Source organism: Mirounga leonina, unplaced genomic scaffold (assembly GCF_011800145.1).
Source record: "Mirounga leonina isolate KUSES-001 unplaced genomic scaffold, KU_Mleo_1.0 Mir_176, whole genome shotgun sequence".
Taxonomy (NCBI): Eukaryota; Metazoa; Chordata; class Mammalia; order Carnivora; family Phocidae; genus Mirounga; species Mirounga leonina.
This window is the reverse complement of record NW_023270454.1, coordinates 42297160-42321172: the sequence shown is the minus strand read 5'-3', so window position 1 is coordinate 42321172 and position 24013 is coordinate 42297160. Positions and strand designations below refer to the sequence as shown.

Below are 24013 nucleotides of genomic sequence, written 5' to 3'. Positions count from 1 at the left end.
CTGGTCCTCCTTATCTCCCCATCCTCTAGTGTTGGCACCTTCCAAAACCCACTCCTGGGGGCACTTCCTTTTTTTAGTCTCCATGCCCTTCCCAAGTAATTTCATTTAATCTTCTAGTTTAAATACTTCAGTTGTGATGATTCCCAAATTCAAATCTCTAGCCTAGACCTTTTCCCTGAACTCTAATTAAAAACAAAAGCTCTCCTCTTCACAGCTCCAGTTTATCATGTCCCAACCTGAGCTCCCTATCTGCTCCTCACAACCAGCTCCTTCTGTATACTTTCCCATCTCAGTTCATGGCAGGTCTGTTTGATGTGGTGTATGTCTCCTCTCTTCCTCTTTTACCTTTGTCCATTTTTTCCCCCAGAAAATTCTGCCTTTTCCTTCAAAACCTAAGCAGATTTCAACCATTTATTTCCACACTCACTGCAACAACCCTGGTGCAAGCCACCATCATCTTCTACCCCACAGACTGGTCTTCCCATCTCTATCCTTTACTCTAAGACATTGAAATCCTTGACTTAGCTTAGGGTTGAAGGAGGCAGGGGGCAGGCGAGGAGAGCGAAATAAAGCAATTCTTCCTTAGTTTCCTGCTCACACCCAGATCCTGGGACTTGCTCTGCCACTTCTCTGAGCCTTTCCTCCCCCACACCACCATAACCTCCACCCCTTAACCCATTTGCCCAACTAAGCCATTATTTTGGTATGTAGAGTCATGGAAGAATATAGATTAGAAATAAGAAGAGGCAAGGAGGGAAAAGGGAAGGAAAAGATCAGGGAGGAGGCACAGGCAGAAGAGGATTAGGGTTGAGGAACATAGAAAAAAATGATAAAGAATAATGTGCCTCTGCTTCTGTGGCAGAACTAAATCTGCAGAGAAAAACCTAAGGACTATTTTTTCCCAACTCAAGCACTACTTGTAAAAAAACGATCCCTTGAATCCAGAGGGAGGGATAGACATTCTCTCAGTTCTAACAGAGAAGAAAACTATGTGGATAATAAATGAAAATATACACCTCAGTGCACTTGAATATACCCTTTTGGCTTCACAGGGTTTAACAATGTGCTTCATGAAATTGAAACATACCTCTCTGCTTCCCCCATTGTATCCTTTCTATTTTTTGCAAGAAGTATGGCTTAGAGAAAAGAACTAGAAGGCAAATGGTATTTGTTTTGTTTACCTTATATGGATTTCACTTATATAATTAAATTAGTTATATGATAGAAGCTTAAATTAATGTTTATCTTTGAATCAACTCTTTTTTTAATATTATTCCATCATACAGATATGGAAGCTGAAGCTTGGGTAGGTTAAGTAACTTCTCCTGGATCAAACAACTACTATGGATGGTAAAACCAAAGTTTATCCCCAGGTCTTTATTATCACACAGTTTGAACTCTTAATTATGTTATACTACCTCATGAACATGATTTGGCCTACTTTAAATTTGGAAAAATTATAATACAATAACTAACACGGGAAACATCTTTTCTTTAGTAACATAATGGTAGGTACAGCCTATAAATATTAAAATATCATTGAAGACATTCTCATCTTCTAATTAAAACAAAGCTCATTAGAGAAGATGCATGATTCTATTTTATAACACAGATTAGACTAAAGAAAGAATCTGAAAATCATCTCACAGTAAATTGCTTTCAACAAATATTTAATGACTGCTACTGGGTGAATGCACTGAGTAAAGCAAAAGGCCAGAGGGACCCAGCAAGGTAATTGGTGGATGAGTATGATGATGCCTGTCCTCTAAATGCCACAAGCCAGGGCTGGTAGCAGAGAGGAAGAAACAGGGAATAAATAACTTTTTTTTTAACCTCAGCCTTCTTCTCAGAAGACCTTGCAAATTTAAATATCCTTTGCATAGCCATAGTTTCAGAGCTTCTTCCTAACCACTCAGTACTATGGCTCTTACATTCTTGAGAGGTCAGACATTCATTTACAAGCAATGTCACATGGCATTGTGACAAAGGATGTCCCATGGCGTCTAACTTTCTATGTATTTTGTCGTTGGAGATTTTTTTTCAGGTCACCTAGTTCTCCATATTTGCTGGAAGGAGAAGTAGAAAAAGGGTTTTACAAAGACATTTCTCTTATTGTACAACTAAATAAAAAGGAAGAGAGGGTGCCTGAGTGGTTCAGTCAGTTAAGGATCTGCCTTCAGCTCAGGTCAAGATCCCAGGGTCCTGGGATTCAGTCCGGTTCCCTGCTCAGCAAGAAGTCTGCTTCTCCTCTCCCCCCTCTCCCCACCCCGGCTTGTGATCTCTCTCTTAAGCTCTCTCTATCTCAAATAAATAAATAAAATCTTTTTTAAAAAGGAAGAGATCGAAAACAAAAGTATCCAAAAAAACTAGAGCGCTGTCTGCATCTATCTGCACCACTTGACATAAACTTACTATCCTTTCCAAAACATTCACCAGTGTTTAGATTGACATCTGTGTATATATAATTTCATGTTTTCTTGCAGGTACATTTTTTTATATACATCTCTACATACCTCATAATCCAAACACTAGTAGAAATGACTACATAGTGCTCTATGCTAGTGATGCAAAGAGTGCTTATTCAATCATCCAAGATGTTTCTAATATTTTACTATTATGAATAGAATCTATGATCATCTTTGAAAAGTTTACTTTTTTCTTTTATTATTTTGATTCCTAAATAAGTAGTTTTCCTAAGGTATATTGGTAGGGCTATATACAGAGAACCAATGTCTAAAATTTTTTTTTTTACTGACTACTATAAAGAACAATTTTAGGCAGATTAAAATAGTGTTAACTACCACATCAATTCATGTATTTTTTGTAATTGTAAAGGTGAAGTAGTTTCCTCTTAAAATTATATTCTCATTAAAGCCCATAAAGAGTTGAATGGACCAATTTTTTTTTTTTTCCTTAAATTTCTATCTGGTGGGCAGCAAAATCAATTCCGGAAAGGTCATCTATAACTTACATTATTAGTTAGAACTAACACTGTTCATTTATTACGAGCCTATGTTTTGTGTTAAATATCTACCGACTGCGTGAGGGTGAATAAGTATGGACGAAGAACCTGAGAGTAGGGACAGAAGTCTAATTTTCTAGCTCTGGTTCTGTTCTTATATGTATAGGTGATTTAATCTTTGGATCTGAGTAATCCCATTAATAAAGTAAATACGGGAATTTGTGATCTCTGAGATTCCCTGTTGGGAATAGAACCTGTTGGTTCTAACATTTAAAAGATTCTTTAATTGGAAAAAAAAGCAGACTCAACAAAATTATTTTCTCATTTCCCAAAACTTATTTTCGTATTGAATATATACAATTGACTTTATTAACTAAGCAATGGAAACCGATGGCTTATTTCCTGTATTCTCTTTCTTTCTTTTTTTTTTTTTTAAAGATTTTATTTATATATTTGACACAGAGAGAGAAATAGCAAGAGCAGGAGCACAAGCAGGGGGAGTGGGAGAGGCGGAAACAGGCTTCCCTCAGAGCAGGGAGCCTGATGCGGGGCTCAATCCCAGGACCATTGGGGCTCGATCCCAGGACCCTGGGATCATGACCTGAGCTGAAGGCAGATGCTTAACGACTGAGCCACCCAGGCGCCCCATCCTGTATTCTTTTTCCCAGCAACCTGTGCATTTACCCATTTATATAAACCAGAGTACTAAGAGTCCCTCAACCCTGCCTAGTCTCCCTCAGTATTCATCCAGTTGGATTTCAATTCTATAAAAGCTTTCTTAAAATCTCTAACTCCATAGTCACCCATTTCCTCTCCCCATTAGTATTATAATGGCCTAACTGTTTGTTCTTCTTGATTCTTTTCACTGTGGTTCAAAATACAAATCTGATCCTGTTAATCCTCAGACAAAAACCTGTCAGTGAGTCCCCATAGTCTACAGGATGAGCTGCCAGGACCTGATACAGCAAACAAATATCCTTCAGATTTGGCTCCTGTCCTGCCCACTCTTACATCCTTTCTCTCTCTCTCTCCTCTCCCCTCATCTTCCCACCTCCCTCTTCCCTTCTTTTTTCCCCCTCTCTCCTCCCCACCCTTCTTCCTCTCCCTCTCCCTCATTTCCAGATTCTTTATGCTCTTGGCATTTCTGAGCCAAGGACAGTGAATGGCTTCACCATACACATGTGTGCTGTACAGAAACTTGGGAGTCTTTCTTGATAGCTCTGGATTTTTACCTCTCACTCCAAACAAACACACAAAACCCAAACAATTGCCAAGCCATCCCAAATATCTCTGTAACCAATCTCCTTTTCTGTATCTGTGCTGACACCACCCGAGGCTAAGCCATTTTTCTCCTCTGACAGAATCATTCCAATAACTACTTATTAACACAGACCTCATGACAGGGAAGAAGACACTGAATTGCTCAAAGTCCCATCTAACAAAGATTTTGCAATAACAGTATTTTTTCTCATGTTACACAAGCCAGTTGTGTGATTCTTCCATGACATAGATCCCATACATACCTTTTTCTTTTCTTTTCTCTAAGTTAGTACTTCTACTATTTTAAAGCTCTGGAAAATACAGTGTTTTTTATTTCCTGGGAATCTACTTATAGATGACTTTCTTTTCTTTTGTTTGCTGCCTTTGAGACCAATGGATATTAACTATCTAAGCTGATAGGGAGCTTTAAAAATATGCTGGAAATTGCTCAGTGTTTAACCTGAGTATAAGAGTTCTTCTTTGGATTAAATGCATACTAGTTGAGATGACATAACAGTGTCATGATTTACATTTATTTTTTCAGTTTACAATGAATAAGAAATACAACTCTTCATTTATAAAAAATAAGTCCTCAAACTATATTATCTTTTCATATTTAGTTTTTTAAGTAAGAAAGGCTTCTTTATGTAATTTGCTTATTAGATTTCACATTATATCCTTTAAAGCCTAATCTTCCTGTTGATTACTTTTTCTTCCCAGATAAAACCAGAAGTCATATTATAATAGCTGTGAAATTAAAACATTTAATTGTAAAAGTCAAATTATCCAAATTATCTTCCTGATCTCAAGATTTTAACCACTCTTTCTAATAATCTAATGATTTCAAAAGAAATCACCACATCAATACTGCAAACAAGGAAATGGAAGGGTGAGAAGTTCAGTGGCTTTCTGAAATCCCCAAATGAGGACTGATGATGTGTTTTATCATTTTAGACACTTATTCTCTTCACCAAATTTATTAACACTAGAAATTCTAGGTCATTTAACAAACTTATTTTCATTTACAATTAAAGTCATTTCTTTAAGGGAAAGATTTAATTTTTAAGAATTCTGAACTGTCACACTACATATAATGCTTCTTGTCTATGCTTCAGACCACAGTTGGCTTCACAAGCTTTTGGGTAGGTGACTGGAAAAATGTCACCAACTGAAATGTTAAAATCACTATTGCATTACTAATATTGAATCAGATTTTGAGCTAGGCCATTTTTACAAAACTTATCATCTATCCCCTTTCAGAACACATAAAAGTATATTTTCCTTCCTAGTGAGGTGCAAGCAAACACTAACATTCTAATACCTGAAAAAAATGGCTGTTTTTAAAGCTTATAAGACATTTTCTACAAATTCTCCTCTATTTCTCTTTGCCAACTCCACAAATATTCCCTATGTTTCTGTTACCTGATACAGTCACACTGATCTTTTCATGCAGAGGAGAGACAGTCCTGTGATAGGCGATCCTTTCACTTCTTTTATTCACTCCCTCAATGAACACTTATAAGTTAGTTCCTGAGGATACTGTGGTAAACCAGATGTACTCAGTCCATGTCCTCATGGCACACATAGTCCAGAGGGGAAGACAGACAATTAGGGATGACTGTACACAGAAGGCTTAAAGCAGCAGTCTAGCTAATGGGTCAGAGAAGACTTGTAGGCAGCACTGAAACTGAGGAGATTTAGTCTTGTTCATATAGAGGGTGGGGTGAGAGATGAAAATGGAGAAGAAGGTGGGACCAGATGACACATGAATATATTATGCACCGTGAACTTTATACTCCTAGCAAGAGGCAGCTAAGAAATGTTCAACATTATGAAATCACAAGATTGTATTTGCCTTTTGGAAATATTACTCCAACCAAAGTGAAAAAAATCAGGTTGGATGAGAGCCAATCTGGAAAGAGAGAGAGGGATTAGGAGATTTGGCAGAAGAATATTTAAAAGATGGTGATTCCATGGGTTAGAATTGTTCTAATCCATAATTTATTATCAAAATGAATGACTTCCTGAAAAATAAGAAGGTAGAACTGATAGAACTTATTTTATTTTTTATTTTTTTGGAAGTGGAAATTGAACATCTGGGTGAATGGTGGTGACTTTTATTAAGAAAAGAGATTCTCAAGAGAAGTTTGAGGGGAAGAAATTGAGAGATGATTGAATATGTTGACATTGAAGAGGTTGGATGATACCATTAATGTACAGCTATCTGCTAGATGGTTATAAATGCATGTCTGGATGTCATGGGCCATATCTGGGCTTAACACAGAGATGGTGTCAGAAGCCCAGAACTTGAGAATATGTGGGCAATTAGGCATTTTATGCACACTGATACTACTTTTTTGGAGGGAAACATGGCAGCATTTCTAAAATTTAACCACCTCAACTAAGAAATTTCACTTTTAGGAGTTTATCAAAAAAGAAATGCTCACAGTTTTTAGGGGTGTAAAAATAAGGGTGTATCCTGTGAACACAGGTAGTTATAACAAAAAATTAGAAATAATCTAAGTGATCATCAATATTGTATTGGTTGAATAATTACACTACATTCAATCAAAAAATGCTACATTGCTTTTAAAAAATGAGATCTACATGAATTGAAATGAGGCATTGCCAAAACCTTTTTCTGAGTGAAAATATACTTATTTACATATTTTACATAAATAGCTAAAAGCTGTTAAGCCCTCATTATGTGCCCGGCACTGTTATAAACTGTCTGGTGTATATGAAGTCATTAAATCTTCAGAACAACCCTATGAGGTAAGCAGTTTTTCCACACCACAAATGAGGAAACTAAGTTTTAGAGAGGTGAGGCAATTTGACTAATGTCACAAAGCGACTAATGCCCAAGCCCTGATTCCATCCATATAGGGAGTGGAGTCTATGAACTGTCTGAAATGAAAGTTTCTGCCTTAACCCAGAATGGGGCCAGAAAAAATTGAACTTAGTTATGGAAAATTCAAGAACATCCCATTCCAATGAACTTGAGTTTGTGGACTGAGTCATAGCCATTGAAAATTCAAATGGTTGGAAGCCTAGAAGAAATTACACAGGGAAATACATTTAGCTGTTCTAATTGGTTTATTCTAGGGAAAGATATTGGAAGAGGTAGGCTTTTCATTTTATATGCTTCTTTATTCTTTGAATTTATGTGCTACAAACAAATTTTATTTTTGTATAGTTAAAAAGAATAAAGAAGGAGAAAAACTGCATTACAAATTTGTTTAGGATCATATGCAACTTAGAAAAATCCTTCTATTCCCTTCTATCACAGGTAGTTCAATGCTTTGCAAGCCTAATCATTTCAATTGTACAATATGTCCAAGTCTCAACATGACTATTTATTTCAACATGGTTTATTTTCTTGCTATTCCAAACTATACATATATAAGAGATAAAAACCCACTTTCTCTTGAAGATTTGATGCTGTGTATACAGGGAGCTAGCTACATGCAGGGAAGTGCACATGGAGAAGAAAAACCTAGGACATAGTTCTGGCAGCCCTAGCTTTGTATTCGCTCAAAGATGAACTGAGCTGAGAGCTAAGAGTGACTGAGAAGACTAAATCACAGGTGGAAGAAAATATACCCCCAAGGAATCAAATTATAATCTACATAAAGAATGAAATTGCTATCGCCTTGAAAATAACGTATTGCCAGGTGCTGGTTCGAAAAAAAAAAGGAATGGATAGGGCTTTTATTAATACCTACTCTTTATTTCCAAAGGGCCCGTGTGATATAAAGTGGGTTTTTTTGTGTGTGATATAAAGTATTTTTTTCCAAAAGGAAAGAAAATGTATTTGGGAGTAAGTAGGACATGAATTTTAGCTATAACCTATAAGACTGATATTTTAAAATAGACTAGTTTTGGTGGATTGGTCATGACTTCCAAAGAATGACAAATGCCCAGATTTTTTTTTTAACGTAGAGCATTCAATTGATATACTTTGAAGAATTAACCATTTTAAGCCTTTCTGAATTTTTAAATTTATAAAAGAAAAAAAATAAAGGTGTAAATTATATGTGCAAAAATAAACTAGATGAGACCACACCTGTATGCCACCAATAACTCTCTTGTTGAGGAGGGAGATTACAGGTAATTTTAATCTTTCTTTTGACTTTTTTACATTTTCCAATAAACATACACCTAAAACCCAAATAATTCAATTAAAAAATGGGCAAAAGACATGAACAGTCATTTCTCCAAAGAGGACATACAGATGACCAACAGACACATGAAAAAGATGCTCTATTTCACTCATCATCAGGGAAATGCAAATCAAAACAACAATGAGCTTACACATGTTCAAATGGCTAAAACTGAAAACACAAGAAACATGAAGATGGTGAGATAAAGGAACCCTCTTGCACTGTTGGTGGGGATACAAACTGGGCACTCTGGAAAACAGTATGGAGGTTCCTCAAAAAGTTAAGAATAGAACTACCCCATGATCCCATAATCACACTACTGGGTATTTATCCAAAAACAACAAATACTAATTCGAAAGGATATACGCACCCTTATGTTTATAGCAGCATTAATTATTGTAGCCAAATTATAAAAGCAGCCCAAGTGTCCATTGATAGATGAATAAATAAAGAAGTGGTATAATTATAATGAAATATTATTCAGCCAAAAAAAGAAAGAAATCTTGCCATTTCCAATGACATGGATAATAGAAAGTATAATGCTAAGCAAAATAAGTCAGTCAGAGAAAGACAAACACCTATGATTTCACTCATATGTGGAATTTAAGAAACAAAACAAATGAGCAAAGGAAAAAAAAAAAGAGAACAAGAGACAAACCAAGAAACAGACTCTTTATTATAGAGAACAAACTGATGGTTACCAGAGAGGAGATGGGTGGGGGGATGGGTTAAATAGTTGATGGGGATTAAGGAGTGCACTTGTGATGAGCACAGGGTGATGTATGGAAGTGTTGACTCACCATATCGTACACTTGAAACTAATATTACACTGTATGTTAACTATATTGGAATTAAAATTAAAAAAGAAAATTATTAATAGAAAATATTTTTAAATATACATTATTGAAAGATCAAAATATTTCTACTGAAAAGATATATGACATGATCTATTGGTGCACAGAAAATACTAAACAGAATTCTGATCTCAGACTAAATTGCTCTGCTAGTGAACAACAAGACAAATTTCTGAGAGAAATCCAGAGATCAAGCTAGAGACAGAGAAAGAGCTTCAGTAGGAAAAAAAATTGGTTCTCCAAATCAAATCATGGATGCAGTCTTATTGCTTTCACTGAATATATCTGAATCACTCATTCCCTTTCATTAAAAAAAAAAGAGAGAGAGAGAGGGAGAATCTTAGTCTGAAGTATGAAAATGAAGGGTTTAAAACAAATATTTTTGTAACTACTGCCTAGTTACTGGAGAGAGTACAAAAAGGGATAAGTTGGAAAACTGACAGTTTTGCTTAGATATCTCAGCACTATACTACTAACTACAAATGTTAATTTATGTTTTATCTCCCCAAATTGAACAGTGGTTAGTGATTCTATCAGAAGAATATATGTATCAAAGGTAGTAGTATGAGGTTTTACATCCAGTTCCCATTTCTGGCTTATTGAATGCCTGTTACACTGTAGGCTACATAGAGCTTCCTTTCCTAATGCAATATTTTTCCTTTTATCCAAGAAGTTTTCTATTTATAATAGAGAATGAGGAAACATCTACTTGTATTTCTCTTTATAATAGGAAAATTTTCCTAAGAGTTTTCGTTTTGTCATATGATTACATAACCATTGATCTCATAAAGGTAAGACTGGTTTGTTTAACTCTTTGTATTAATGTTCTACTTTCCTTCAGAAAAGTCCCCCAAATTCTAATACAGACTCAGGTTGTTGCAGGCTCAACGAGAATATATATATATATATATATGTTTTATATATATATATATATATATGTTTTATATATATATATATATATATATATATATATATATATATATATTTATGTATTTCCTGTCAGTAAAAAATTTTTTTAGTTCATTTTCCTTATGACTTTTCCAAGTGATCTTTTTCTTTTTTCTGTTTGAAATTGTGGGGTAGTAAATGTTGACTATGTTCTTATCTAGAACAGATGGGGGGAGAGGTGGGAACACCAGGGCATGTCCGCACACATGTGACATTAGATCATTTGTAGGGAGTTAGTTCTGAGTTCACTCCAAATGAATAGGCAGATCACAGGGGATTAATAGTCTCAAACAAGAGTTGACATTGCCCTTCACTGGCACTTTTTCTTCTGCTCTTGGTTTTCATGAGGTGCTTTTCCATCTTAAGGAAAGGGTTATGCTTTCAAGTCATGATCCTACTTAGTGAAAGTTCTGTCTGAGTCTGAAATTCCTGCTGAAATCACAAATGATCAAAGCAGGCAAAATATGTGTTGTTATGGCAATTTCCCCCTTTCTTTTAAGCAATAACAGAAGTAAAGAATTGATCATATTTTGAGGGAGGAATCCTCAAGCTTTAAAGAGCTTCCAGGTAAATCACTGACTCCAGGAACACATAGATGTTTGATATAACAACTGAATACATGCTTACAAACATCCTAATTTTGGTCCTTTAGAAAAATACATGTACAATTAGGGTTGTGTCTCAGAAAAATCTCATATTTACAGCATGAAAACCCTTATAATATGTTCAATTTTATTTGCTCACATGCTATTCAGGCCCAAGTTTTCTCAGATCAAAATTGTTATAGCTTTACTTCCATCATTGGTTCTGTTTTGCAACTATTAATGAATTTGGGATTCTTTAAACACAAATTTCCAGTAATCAAACACAATTTTCTTCCTTATATCAACAAATATTACTTTGCATAGATTTTGCATAGATTTGCACAATTTTCTTCCTTATATCAACAAATATTACTTTGCATAGATTTTCTTTCTCCCTGATACATATCAATTGAGATTCTATATTGAACATTTTTCAAGTTCAATTCATCTGTGTCACTACTCCTGTTACTAGTCTCCACACCCTTCCTGTCTTCTCCCAGCACTATTCATTCACATCTATCTCTAGTTACACATTATTCTTACCTGGGAAGCTTTTAAAACATACCCATACCTGGGCTCCATTCCCATGACTTTCACTTAATTTGTCTAGGGTGATATCTTGGCATAGATAAAATGTTTTAAAGCTCCAGAGGTAACTGTAATATGCAGTCAATGTTGAGAAGTCCTACTTTATGTACTACTGATCCTATTGTATTATTATTATTTGTGAAACTTGATCTCCCACTGGTATTTTCAGCACTTTAAATCAGAGACTGTATCTGATTCATATATGAATTCCAGTGCCTGCTGAATTTGAACTTGTATGCCAAACACTCTGTGGGGTACTCCAGAAGATCCAAATTTCAATAGGATATCTCGTCATCCAAATCACAAACTGTTACAGAAGTATCAGACAAGAACAAACCTAATACAATCATAACTCTGACCTAATAAGGCTATAAGGGGAGACAAAATAAAATATTAGGATAGAGAGTCAAATCAAGTTGGGACATCATGGAGAGGGTAGAATCTTAGGATGATGATGTGTGGAATTTTGAATAGGATTATGTGTATGGTTTTGACAGAACGAAACAAAATAGTGGGAAGATGAAAACAGAAGAATTTCTTGTAAAAGGGAACTGAGTAAGGAAAGAAGAAGAGGTAGAAAAGTGTGAGGTCCATTAAGGAAACAATTTGAATAGCATTTAAGAAGCAACTATAGGAGAAGGTGGTGATGAAAGTAGAAAGTTGGTGGTGTGAGATCACGGATGCTTTGAATGCCCAGTGGATGATTGGGGATTCCCTGAAGGTTCCTGAGCAGAGGAGTAATATACTCAGACATTCGTACTTTAAAAAGATCACTCTTCCTGCTATCAGTGAGATCATATGATACATGTTGAATCTCAGATCTGTACCTCTGAAACAAATAATGCAATGTATGTTAAGAAAAAAAAAAAGAAGAAGAAGAAGAAGGTAGCGGGAGGGGAAGAATGAAGCGGGGGAAATCGGAGGGGTAGACGAACCATGAGAGACTATGGACTCTGAAAAACAAGGGGGGTGGGAGGATGGGTTAGCCTGGTGGTGGGTATTGAGGGGGGCACATTCTGCATGGAGCACTGGGCGTTGTGCACAAACAATGAATCATGGAACACTTCATCTAAAACTAATGATGTAATGTATGGGGATTAACATAAGAATAAAAAAAATTAAAAAAAAAAGATCACTCTTCCTAATTAATTATCTTGTAGCTTTTAAAATGAATTTTTATGGGATCTAAATTACATTATATGAATACTGTAAGCAAGGCTTGCTTTTTTTTAAAAGATTTTATTTATTGATTGATTTGAGAGAGTGAGAGAGAACATGAGCAGGGGGAGGGGAAAGGAGCAGAGGGAGAGGGATAAGCAGATTCTGCACTGAATGCAGAGCCCGACGTGGGGCTTGATCCCAAGACCCTGAGATCATGACCCAAGCCCAAATCAAGAGTCAGAGGTTTAACCAACTGAGCCACCCAGGTGCCCCTATAAGCAAGGCTTTCTTATACTAAAACCATTATGTGGTCAATGTATTCATCAAAAAACAGTTCCCTGAGGAACAGACACATAAATTACATGTGCTCTCAAATGACAATATTTCATTCGTAGAGCTGAGAAGAAAATAAGTGAAGGTGAAGTAGTATAACAGCTATGGTAGTTCCCCTAAAAAACTGCCCTAAAATATTAGGGAAGTATCAGAAGAAAAGAGGTGAAGAGAATTCCTTCACTTAATGTATTTTCTTACTGACAAATGTAAGTAAGTGTGTTAGTCTAAGTTACTTATTTCATATAGTCAAATTTACTTTCCTGTTATTGCTTTTGATTGACAAATGCAGCATTTGTTGTTGAAAAAGCCTGCAGAAAAATAATTTGCATAGTATGATGTCACTTTAGGCTGAAAGTCTTTGTTTAGATCACCTCTTAACTTGATGGACTGGCTGAAACCATGCTCATCTGTGTATTGCCTCAGCAAGCCATATTTGTCCTATATCACTGCCCTATGGTGTACTTTTGAGATCCACACCAAATTGTTTTTTTAATTACAAAACTTCATTGCATTTTGTCAATAAAGTCACTAGTAAAACAATGGGATATATCACACATATCAAAAACCTAAAGCAAATCAATGTTTATAAGCATTGGATGCTCTTTTCTTTTTTCTTTTAAATTTGATCCTAGAAAGCTGTGTGTGTGTGTGTGTGTGTGTGTGTGAGATTATGTATATATAAACATCCCAGTGAGAGGTGAAGAATAGTAAAAAATTCAGATATTCATGGAGATATTTAAAACTCAAAAAATATTATTCAGAACCTAACCACACAATTCAACATTTTCTTTAATAGTAGCATATAGTAATATTTTAGGAAGTTACATGGTTAGGTTCCATGTATCATCACATGCCAACTCTTTATATGCTCAACTAGATTTTATGTGCCCTGTGGAGAGTTTTCAGTCTTTAAACTGTGTTATAAACTCTAACATTTGATTGAGAAAAACAAATAGGTTAGATGAAGTCTCAAGATTAGAGACTTCTAGTTCCACGCAAGATGGAGTAAACACAATCTATTTTACTTCTCTAATTACAAAAAACACTCTAGTCAAAACCTATAAGTCATTTATCAGAAGAATTTAAGAGGTGGAAAAATGAAGACAGATTGACTAGGTGCCTTGGGACTTAAAGATTAACATGGCAGTGAGTTCCATAGTTTTTTTTTTCCCTTGTCTCATTTATCCCAGCGATGCAAAATGCCAGGTAAAAGTGGCATCCAAGAAAAGCCAAACAACTAGTAAAGGGTGGCCAAACAGAACAGAAAACTTTTAATCACACTTGTCTATTCTAGGGGTGATATCACAAAAGTGGCAGGTTGCTCCCCCACTCAAATAATGGTGCAGCAAGGGGTCAGTGAGAAACGCCCCTCCCTGGTAGAGCCCATTGACAGAAACCTGTATTACACTCCCATTCCCAGTTCAACAAAGAGATGGATCCTTTCCCCATGAGGTCTCTGATAACCGACTTCCAGCCTCCATGAATTAAATAGGAGGTGTCTCTCCCCTCAGAGCACCTGGTTGCAATTCCGATTTCTACTCTCTGCTGAAATAACAAGGCAACAGAATAACTTTCTGCGGCTGGAGGTTTTGGGGGAGGGTGTGACTATTAAGGGATTACCTGAGGGAGTTCCTTGGTGGTAATGGAACAGTCCTTTATAATTACTTTAATGATAGTTACCCTAATCTACACCTGTGATAAAATTTCATAGAACTCCATCTACGCCCTTTCAACCAACCAACCAAACACAAAAACGAAACCTGGAGTAATCTGAATAAGGACTATATCTAAGTACCAAAGTCAATTTCTTTCTTTCTCTTTCCTTCCTTCCTTCCTTGCATGCTTGTGTGCTTTTTTAGTGAGAGAGAAAGAGAGAAAGAGAGTGAGCACGTGAGTGGGAGAGGGGTGGGGGCAGAGAGAGAGGGAGAGAGAGAATCTTAAGCAGATTCCATGCCCCGTGTGGAATGCAATGCGGGGCTCATCTCACAACCCTGAGATCATGACCTGAGCTGAAATCAGGAGTTGGAAGCTTATTGGACTGAGCCACTCAAGCAACCCCCAAAGTCAATTGCTTTAAAAAAAGAAAAAAATAGGGGCGCCTGGGTGGCTCAGTCGTTAAGCGTCTGCCTTTGGCTCAGGTCATGATCTCAGGGTCCTGGGATCGAGCCCGCATCAGGCTCCCTGCTCCGCAGGAAGCCTGCTTCTCCCTCTCCCCCTCCCCCTGCTTGTGTTCCCTCTCTCGCTGTGTCTCTCTGTCAAATAAATAAATAAAATCTTTAAAAATATATATATATTAGTTTATATATTAATATAATAGTGTATCAGTTATTCAATTCTAACTTACTTTAAAGTTTGTTTTTTTTTAGAGAGACAGTGCCAGCAGGGGAGGGGCAGAGGGGGAGGGAGAGAGAGAATCTCAAGCAGACTCCCCGCTGAGCATGGAGCCTAAGGCGGAGCTCCACCCTGAGATCATGACCTGAGCTGAAATCAGAGTCAGAAGTTCAATCCAACTGAGCCACCCAGGCGCCCCAATTCTAACTTACTTTAATGCTTTCTTCCTGAATATCTGGACACTGAATAACAAATGTGTTATGTGATAAAACTTTTTTAAAAATTCTGGTTTTGCCACTCAGATTTTCTAATACTATTACTAAACTAATATGACTAAGAATAACTATTTTCCCCTAATTTTCAAAATTTGGGATCATAATCCAAGAAGAGTCACGACTTGAAAAGGAAAGGAAAGTTACTCTTCACACCTAAATAACACTCTTTATGGTTTACATGAGTATAGGCATATTATAGGATAAGCTCAGTACGTGGGGGTGAGTACCTGGGGGATAAACTACTGATGCAATATTTTAAAGTAACTGAACACACAAAAAATTGAGGAAGTATAATAAAATTATAAATGACACTGATAATACTTTGGTTTTTGTGTCATGCCTTGTCCCTCAGGAATACAAGATTTCTCTGTTAATCTCATCATTTAACAGATAGAGTTCTATATTGCTGTCTCTTTTTCAAAGGACACAATTAAATGATAGGCAGTTATGTGCCTGGCCTTAGGCCACAATGGAAATCACTAGTAGGGTCAGACTCATAAAATCAGGACTCATGCTCTCCATCAAGTGTCTTTGGCTTCACAGTTAAAGTAGACCATCTTGAGTTAAATCTCCACATGAATACCATTCCATTGAATGAGCCATAGTTGATACTAGAATATATCTATTTTTTAGTAGCATGGTTTCCAGAAGATTTTTCTGCCAGCATAGTGCTACTCCATTAGCAACACACTCAGGCATTTCATTTATTCTAATTTAATTTGTGCTCGAGTATTTTTTTGGACATTCGACAACTTTAAGTTACTTAATGGGTCGGAGATGTCAAGAACTATTCATTGTGATGGACCAAGCTTCTTCGTTCTAACCTTATAAACAAACTTCCCCAAAGGGAAGATAATATCATTAATGCATCCTGTCATCACTTACTTTCTTCTTTCCATTTCAAATCTATGGAGTAGTTTCCGAAGACCACCATTCTTAAATCCCTGAAAATGGGCAGCTGGGGCTCCCACAGTGATGACATCATAGAGAGCATCTGGAACAGGAATGGACAAGGAGATTAACACTTTGCAAACATTTGTCTCCAGCATGCTATCTGCATTGAACATACACACTGTGGGAAGTTTGAGAAATTATTCTGTTTAATTTTGCAGAACTAACTGAACTCTCATCTCAAGGGGGCAAGAGGAACTAATCAATCTTTCTAAAAGCCACCTGTGCACCTACACAAGCTAAATATTTCTTTGATTTATGACTACATCTTAATTATATGCTACTGTATGGAACAGTATGTTCCCTCATTCTTCTATATACTTACTGAGATAACATGTTAATTGGTCTTTTGTGTATTTTGTCTTATTGAGTTTTGCATCATTTAATTTGCAATCATATTGAAATTCAACAATAATGAAAAATCTTTACAGAGAAAATTTACAGAGAAAAGAACCAAAATATTAATTCATCTTGGCTCAAGGGCAGAACAGTACTAGTGCATTTAAAAAAAATCTATACAGAGTAGTTTCCTTTCTGTGTATACTAAATCTTACAGTTTCGAAAGCATGCTTTTGCAATTTTCTAAGATGACACAGAAAAAATACACACAGTGTCTCTAGATCTATTTTCCACCATGACACTTTGGTTTTTTTTTAATAAAAAATCCATACATTTAAATTGAAACTCAATCCTTTGATCTTGAAAGCCATCAAGTTTGATACATATTAAGTTTATGGCTTCAAAACACAGCATCATTTTTACCTTCTAATGAAAAGTATCCCCATAAGAAGGAAGACAGAGTGAACATCTCTTGTTAAACCACATTTTATTTGAGAAACCTAATTTCATAGTAGATCCTTTTCAAATTGATTTTGGTATTGACACTGGTTGTTTTCAGTTCTCATTTACAGGGAAAACATAAATTATTTTAGTAGCTTCAGGTAAACACCATAACTTCTTTATACTGGTTCAATCCAAATGCACCTGAAATATTTTTCTTAATAAAAAATGTCTTCAAGTGAAAGACTTCAGCAACACTGAGAGAACTCAAGGTCACACAAACAAAACAAAATAAAACAATACAGAAAACAAACAAACAAACCAACCCAGAATGTAACCCAAATCAACCTATCACTTACTGAACAGCCCACTCAATAGATTGTTAGTGGTAATCTCTTGCCCTTTTAAAAAGTCACTAATAAACTAAAAGTTAGCTTTTCTTAATATAGCAGAATATTAGACTTGCATGAAATTTAAAGACTTCTTCATCCTGGAGATTTTAATCTAGGGTTAAGAAAAGGGTTTCGGGGAGTCCATAAATATATGCAAATTGTATAAGTATGTCTGTTCTACTTCATGGAAAAGGGTCACAGCTTTCTCAGATGGTCATGAGAACACCCCAAAGTTATCAATACTAAATTCCAGTCCACTTTCATTTATCTGATGAGAACTCTGAGAACCTTGAGAAATGACCTGCTTTGTCTAAAGTCCCAAAGACCTTACACCTACGGTCTTCTGACTTCTAATCCAGGGATGGAAAACCAGGGGTTTAAGTTACTGACTGGAACCTGAGTCCCTTGGTCTGGATCCCAGTTCTGCCACTTACAAGCTGTGCAGCATTAGGAAAATTACTTAACCTCTCTATGTCTTAGTTTCCTCAGGTAGATAATGAAGTTGAAAGTAGTTAAAAGTGGTGAGCATTCACTATTACCTATGATTATTTTCCCTATAAGAAGTAATCCTACCAATGAAGCAAAGAAAGATGATATTTTAAGTTTTGCTTATTTACCATGAAAATACACTTTTCAGTCTGAAAAGGATAGTAATACTGAGGCTCAGTCTTCTGAATAGAATCAGTTCCTGTGTTAATTTAAAGTAAATGCAAAAAGAAACATCACCGTGATGCTGTCATGGAATATGCTGCATTTCTGCTAAAACCTGGGTGACCAACAATACCAACAATATATAGAAGTAACTAAAAACTGTATACATATGTCCCATTAGCTCAAACTAAATGCATTCCTAACTGAATTTTTTTTTTTTTTAATTGCCTGTAGACTCTCACTGGATTCAAAAAAAGTTTGTGGCCTCTCCAACATCACCTAGCAAGAGGTGAACAATGAGGGAAGGGGAATTCTGAGTAGAAAGAGAGAACAGTTTTAACTGATGGAGGATTAAGCTTACTTTTGTAAAATTTGCAAAACATCTGACCACAAACAAGTTGTTAAGGCCCCTTGCAGGATCTTGTAAGAGGCCCATTCACAGGAAAAGCCCCAAACTTAAGTTGCACTAGCTTTCTAGTGAATCTGTCTCTTCAATTCACCTATAGTTTCAGCATTTTCCAAAGCTACTTTCTAGGAGCAGAAATTTTCTCTTTGTTCATACACTCTGCTCAGGGGAATTCTAGTCACCTATGAAGGAACCATGAAACTTGGAAGCAGCAGGTAAAGGAAGAGAAGCAAGTTGCTCAAATATTGTCCACTCTTCATAATAAAGAGCTGATTATTTTTAAATCTAAATGAAGGTGTGTGTGTTTCTTGAATCCAACTATAATAAAGAACTTCCAAGTTATTAACAAGTTCTTTCATATCCAAAGTTCTGACTTTTACTTGTTTCCATTCTATTTTCTGTTTATGAGCTCATCCAAGTTGTAGGTGCTCCATAAATGTCAATAAATAAACAAATATTCTGAGGCTCAATTCAGTTTGTCTTATATGTCTTTTTATTTTTTTTATTTTTTTATTTTTATTTTTTAAAGATTTTATTGATTTATTTGACAGAGACACAGCGAGAGAGGGAACACAAGCAGGGGGAGTGGGAGAGGGAGAAGGAGAAGCAGGCTTCCCGCCGAACAGGGAGCCCGATGCGGGGCTTGATCCCAGGACCCTGGGATCATGACCTGAGCCGAAGGCAGACGCTTAATTGACTGAGCCACCCAGGCGCCCCTGTCTTTTTAGATCATATAAGGATTATTCTTAATTGAAGAAATAAAAAAAATGTATATACACTATCCAGAAAAAAATATATTGGAATCTGAAATATATATGTGTGTGTGTATTATATATGTGTGTGTGTGTGTGTGTGTGTATATATATATATATATAAAATCTCCATGGGATGGGGATGAATACATATCCATCCATGGACCATACTACATAAAAGAACAAAGAGAATTTATGATTATTCACATGCAAAAGAATGAAATTAGACTCTTGTCCTACAGCATGCACAAAAATCAACTCAAAATGGATTAAAGACTTAGACATAAGACCTAAAAGTGTAAAACCCCTAAAAAAAAACATAGAGGGAAAGTCTTATGATAATTGGTCTTTACAGTGGTTTCGTAGATATGACGCGAAAAGCATAAGCAACAAAAACAAGCAGGACTATGTCAAACTAAAAAGCTTCTGCATAGGTAAAGAAACAATAGACTAAAAAGGCAACATATAGAAGAGGAGAAAATATTGGCAAACCATAAATCTGATGAGAAGTTAATCTCCAAAATATATAAGGAACTCCTACAACTCCATAGTAGAACAATTAATAACCTGACTTAAAAATGGGCTAAAGGCTTAAATAGACATTTTGCCAAAGAAGACATACAAATGGCCAACGGGCATATAAAAAAATGTTAAAGGTTATTAATCATCAGAAAAATGCAAATCAAAACTACAATGAGATACCATCTCACACCTGTAAAAATGGCTACTATCAAGAAACACAAAAGACAGTGAGTGTTAGCCACAATGTGGACAAACTGAAATCCTTGCACAGTGTAGAACTATCATGGTTCAATAATCTCAGTTCTGGGCATTTATACAAAAGAACTGAAATCAGGATCTCAGAGAGATATAAGCACTTCTATGTTCGTGTAAGCACTATTCATAATAGGCAAGATATGGAAGCAACCTAAATGTCCATCAGTGGGTGCTGTATAGGTATAATGGGATGATATTCAGCTTTAAAAAAGAAGGAACTTCTGTAATATGTGACAATATGGATAATCCTTGAAGTTATCAAGTGAAATAAGGCACAGAAAGACAAATAATGCATGATTCTACTTGTCTGAGGTATCTTGACTAAATTGCTATCGATGTTTCTATAAGATTTAAATTCAGTTTTATTTTTTATTTTTATTTTTTAAATTTGAATTAAGTTTTAATATACTGTCTAAAACAGGAAGAAATACAGAATTCCTTTAAAAATGTCTCACCACATATAAAACAAAAGAACCCAGTAACTGTGAGATGAATATGTAAATTAGCTTAGCTATAGTCATCATTCACTATGTATATATATATGGCAAAATATCATGTTATATACCTGAAAATATATATAATTTTTTATTAAAACACAAAAACATATTTATTATTTAAATATTCCTGCAAATTTTTATTTTTGAGATAATTTTGGATTTCCAGAGTTGTTGCAAAGTTAGAACAGAGTTCTGTATACCCTTCACTCAAGCTCCCTATGTTAATATCTCACATAGTCATAGACTATCAAAACTAAGAAATTAATATTGTACTATACCATTAAATAAAGTAGATAATGTTAGGATTAGTTTTTCCACTAATACCCTTTGTTCTTTCAGGATCCAGTCTAGAATTCCACATATCATGTCACTGTCATGTAGTCTCCTCCAATCTATGACAGTTTCTCAGTCTTTCATTTTTGACTGTGACACTTTTGAAGAGTACTGGTCAGTTATTTTGTACAGTGTCCCTCAATTTGGGTTTGTCTTATGTTTTCTCATAATTGGACTGAAGTTCTGCACTACTGAGTAGGATACTATGGAGGTGATATGCCCTTCTCAGTGCATTATAACAGGGAGTATGTTAAATTGATATATATTACTTGATGTTAACCTTGATGCATTGGTCAAAGTGATGACTGCCACTACCTACAGTTGATTCTTCACTGTAAAGTCACTAAAGATTTAGAGAGACATATTTTAACACAATGCAATATCCTGTTTCTTTTTAGACTTGTGCCCACTAATTTTAGCATCTATTGATATATCTTGCCTGTGGCAATTATTACTGCTGTGGCTGAATGGTGATTTTCCATTTCCCTCATTCCTTTCACATTTATTAATTGGAACACTTTTGGGAAGAATAGTTGATCTTTCTCTTTTATGTTATATATTCAGTTATCTATCTATTTATTTTTAAAGATTTATTTATTCATTTTAGAGAGAGAGAGCATAGGGGGCTGGGGCAGAGGGAGAGGGAGAGAGAATCCTTAAGCAGACTCCCTGCTGAGTGTGGAGCCCCACACGGGGCTCAATCCCAGGACCCCGAGATCATGATCTGAGCTGAAATCAAGAGCTGGCCGCTTAACCGACTAAGCCACTCAGGTGCCCCTCAGTTATTTATTAACATCAATATGGACTCATGAGTATTTTGTTCCTTGGTTTATGATCTAACACCATCTTTATGTTCAAGTTGTTCTAGCTTTGTCCATTGGGAACTCCTTCAGTTGGATCTTGTGTTATTTATATATGTCACCCTCCTCATTTGTTGTCATCATTGTTGTTTCTTGAGCACTTCCTTACTTTCTAGAGCCACTAGATACTCTAGACTGATCTTATATTTTCCCTGCCTCAGCTCTAGAATCAACCAGTTTTCCAAAGAACCCTAGCTTTTTTTACTGGAGAATGGTGTTTAGAAATCAAATGCTGGGGGCATTTAGGTGGCTCCGTCAGATAAGTGTCATGATCTCAGGGTACCTGAGATCTAGGTCAGCATCCTGCTCAGCACTCAGCGGGGAGTCTGCTTGTCCCTCTGCTCTTCTCTTGCTAGTGCTCTCAATCTCTCAAATAAATAAATAAATAAATAAATAAATAAATAAATAAATAAAATATTTTCTTGAAAAAAAAAGAAATCAAATACTGGGGGTAGTTATGCTCATTGTTACTGCTTTCAATCTTTTCAGTGCCAGAGGTATGAAGTATATGCATGTATATGCATACTAACTTGTACACACACACACACACACACCTGAATTTATCTTTCTATATTAACAACAACAAACCCATGACTCTATATTGTTACCTCTGACTTCAGTTCAGCATTACAAGATTCCTTCTAGCCTTCCTTACTTCTTTATTTCTAACTTCTTTCTCTGACATTGAGAAACTTGAGTCTCCCTATTTGCATATTTACATATTTGGTTAACCATAGTATACAAATAAAATAGTTTCAGAATTGTTAACTGATACCTCTGTAAGAAGAAAATTTACTAACAAAAGTGGTGTTTGTATTCTTTTTTTAAATTTAGCCTTATAATTATATCTAATGTTTACTTAGATCAGATCCTTTATTTCCCATTATTTTAATTAAATTATCATTTTAATAATTTTATTTACCATTTATCATTTTAAACAATATAGTAAAAGGAAGTTAGCAATGAAGCAGATTGGGAATATGAAATTCTAGGGAAAACTTACAAATAATTAGTAGCACAACAATCAGGATTTGAAAAAATTAAGAACAGAAAGGGAGCCAATTTCTCAACATAGTTATATGTTCTCAAGAGTGAAGTTACCAGGAGCTAAAACATAGAAGAGTTTCCCAAATATTCTTTACTTTTGAACTTCATAGAATACATTTCAAATAGGCAAGTAAAAAAGTGGTATTGTTGTGTTTCAGCACAGCTAGCAGAACTGAAACTTTATCTATATTCCAGAAGCCATTTCTCCCATTTCCCCACCTCATAAGCCAACCTTGATATTCCATTAATATCAAGAGGCTTTCTCTTTAGGGACAATAAGTAGGGTTTATGTCTGGATGTTGAAAGAGCAAATATGGTCTCTCTTGCCTCTCTCATTTTTCTTTGTTGCCTTTTGATTCTATCTACCTTGATCAGAACCACTCCTCAAAAAGCTGGGATCTATAAGTACATATTTTGTAAAGGCTCAAAGAATTTAGGCTTATGTAACCTTCACCTTCGTACATTTGAGATCTTCAAAAAGTTGCTTTGAAGTGTTAATTTTTAAACATTGATAACTGTGATATTGTGATTTATAATGTAAAAAAAGAAAGCCAGAGGCTCAAAATAGTCATTTATGTCAAAGCACCCACATCAGCAAACCAAGGCTTAATACCTAACCTAACTGCAGTTTCAGCCTCCCAGGAATGTAACCTTTAACCAGTCAATATAGAATTTCTTGGTCAGCACTAGGAAATTTACTAAAAGCTTCCTTCCATTCCCCTTAGGAGGATGACTTTGCCTAAAACAACGGATTCCTTTGCCAATAATTTCCTTTTTTCCCACTTCCTACCTTTAAAAATCTTTCCTTTTCTGCAGCTCTATAGAGCTCTCTTTTATTTGTTAGGTGGGATGCTGCCTGATTCATGAATCATTCAATAAAGCCAATTTGAACTTTTAAATTACTCAGCTAAATTTTTTTTTTTTTTAAGATTTTATTTATTTGCGAGAGAGAGAATGAGAGACAGAGAGCATGAGAGGGAAGAGGGTCAGAGGGAGAAGCAGACCCCCTGCTGAGCAGGGAGCCTGATGTGGGACTCGATCCCGGGACTCCAGGATCATGACCTGAGCCGAAGGCAGTTGCTTAACCAACTGAGCCACCCAGGCGCCC

General features: G+C 35.8%; 1 protein-coding gene across 2 annotated transcripts in view; it reads right to left on the bottom strand.

Annotated features, from left to right (window-relative positions):
• INPP4B (inositol polyphosphate-4-phosphatase type II B) overlaps positions 1-24013 on the bottom strand; it is a 543837-nt gene that overhangs the window by 136476 nt on the left and 383348 nt on the right. For both annotated transcript variants that reach the window (XM_035023009.1, XM_035023008.1), the window contains one exon: positions 16345-16453. In XM_035023009.1, coding sequence (XP_034878900.1) covers positions 16345-16453 — 109 coding nt within the window. The remainder of the gene's footprint in view (positions 1-16344; positions 16454-24013) is intronic.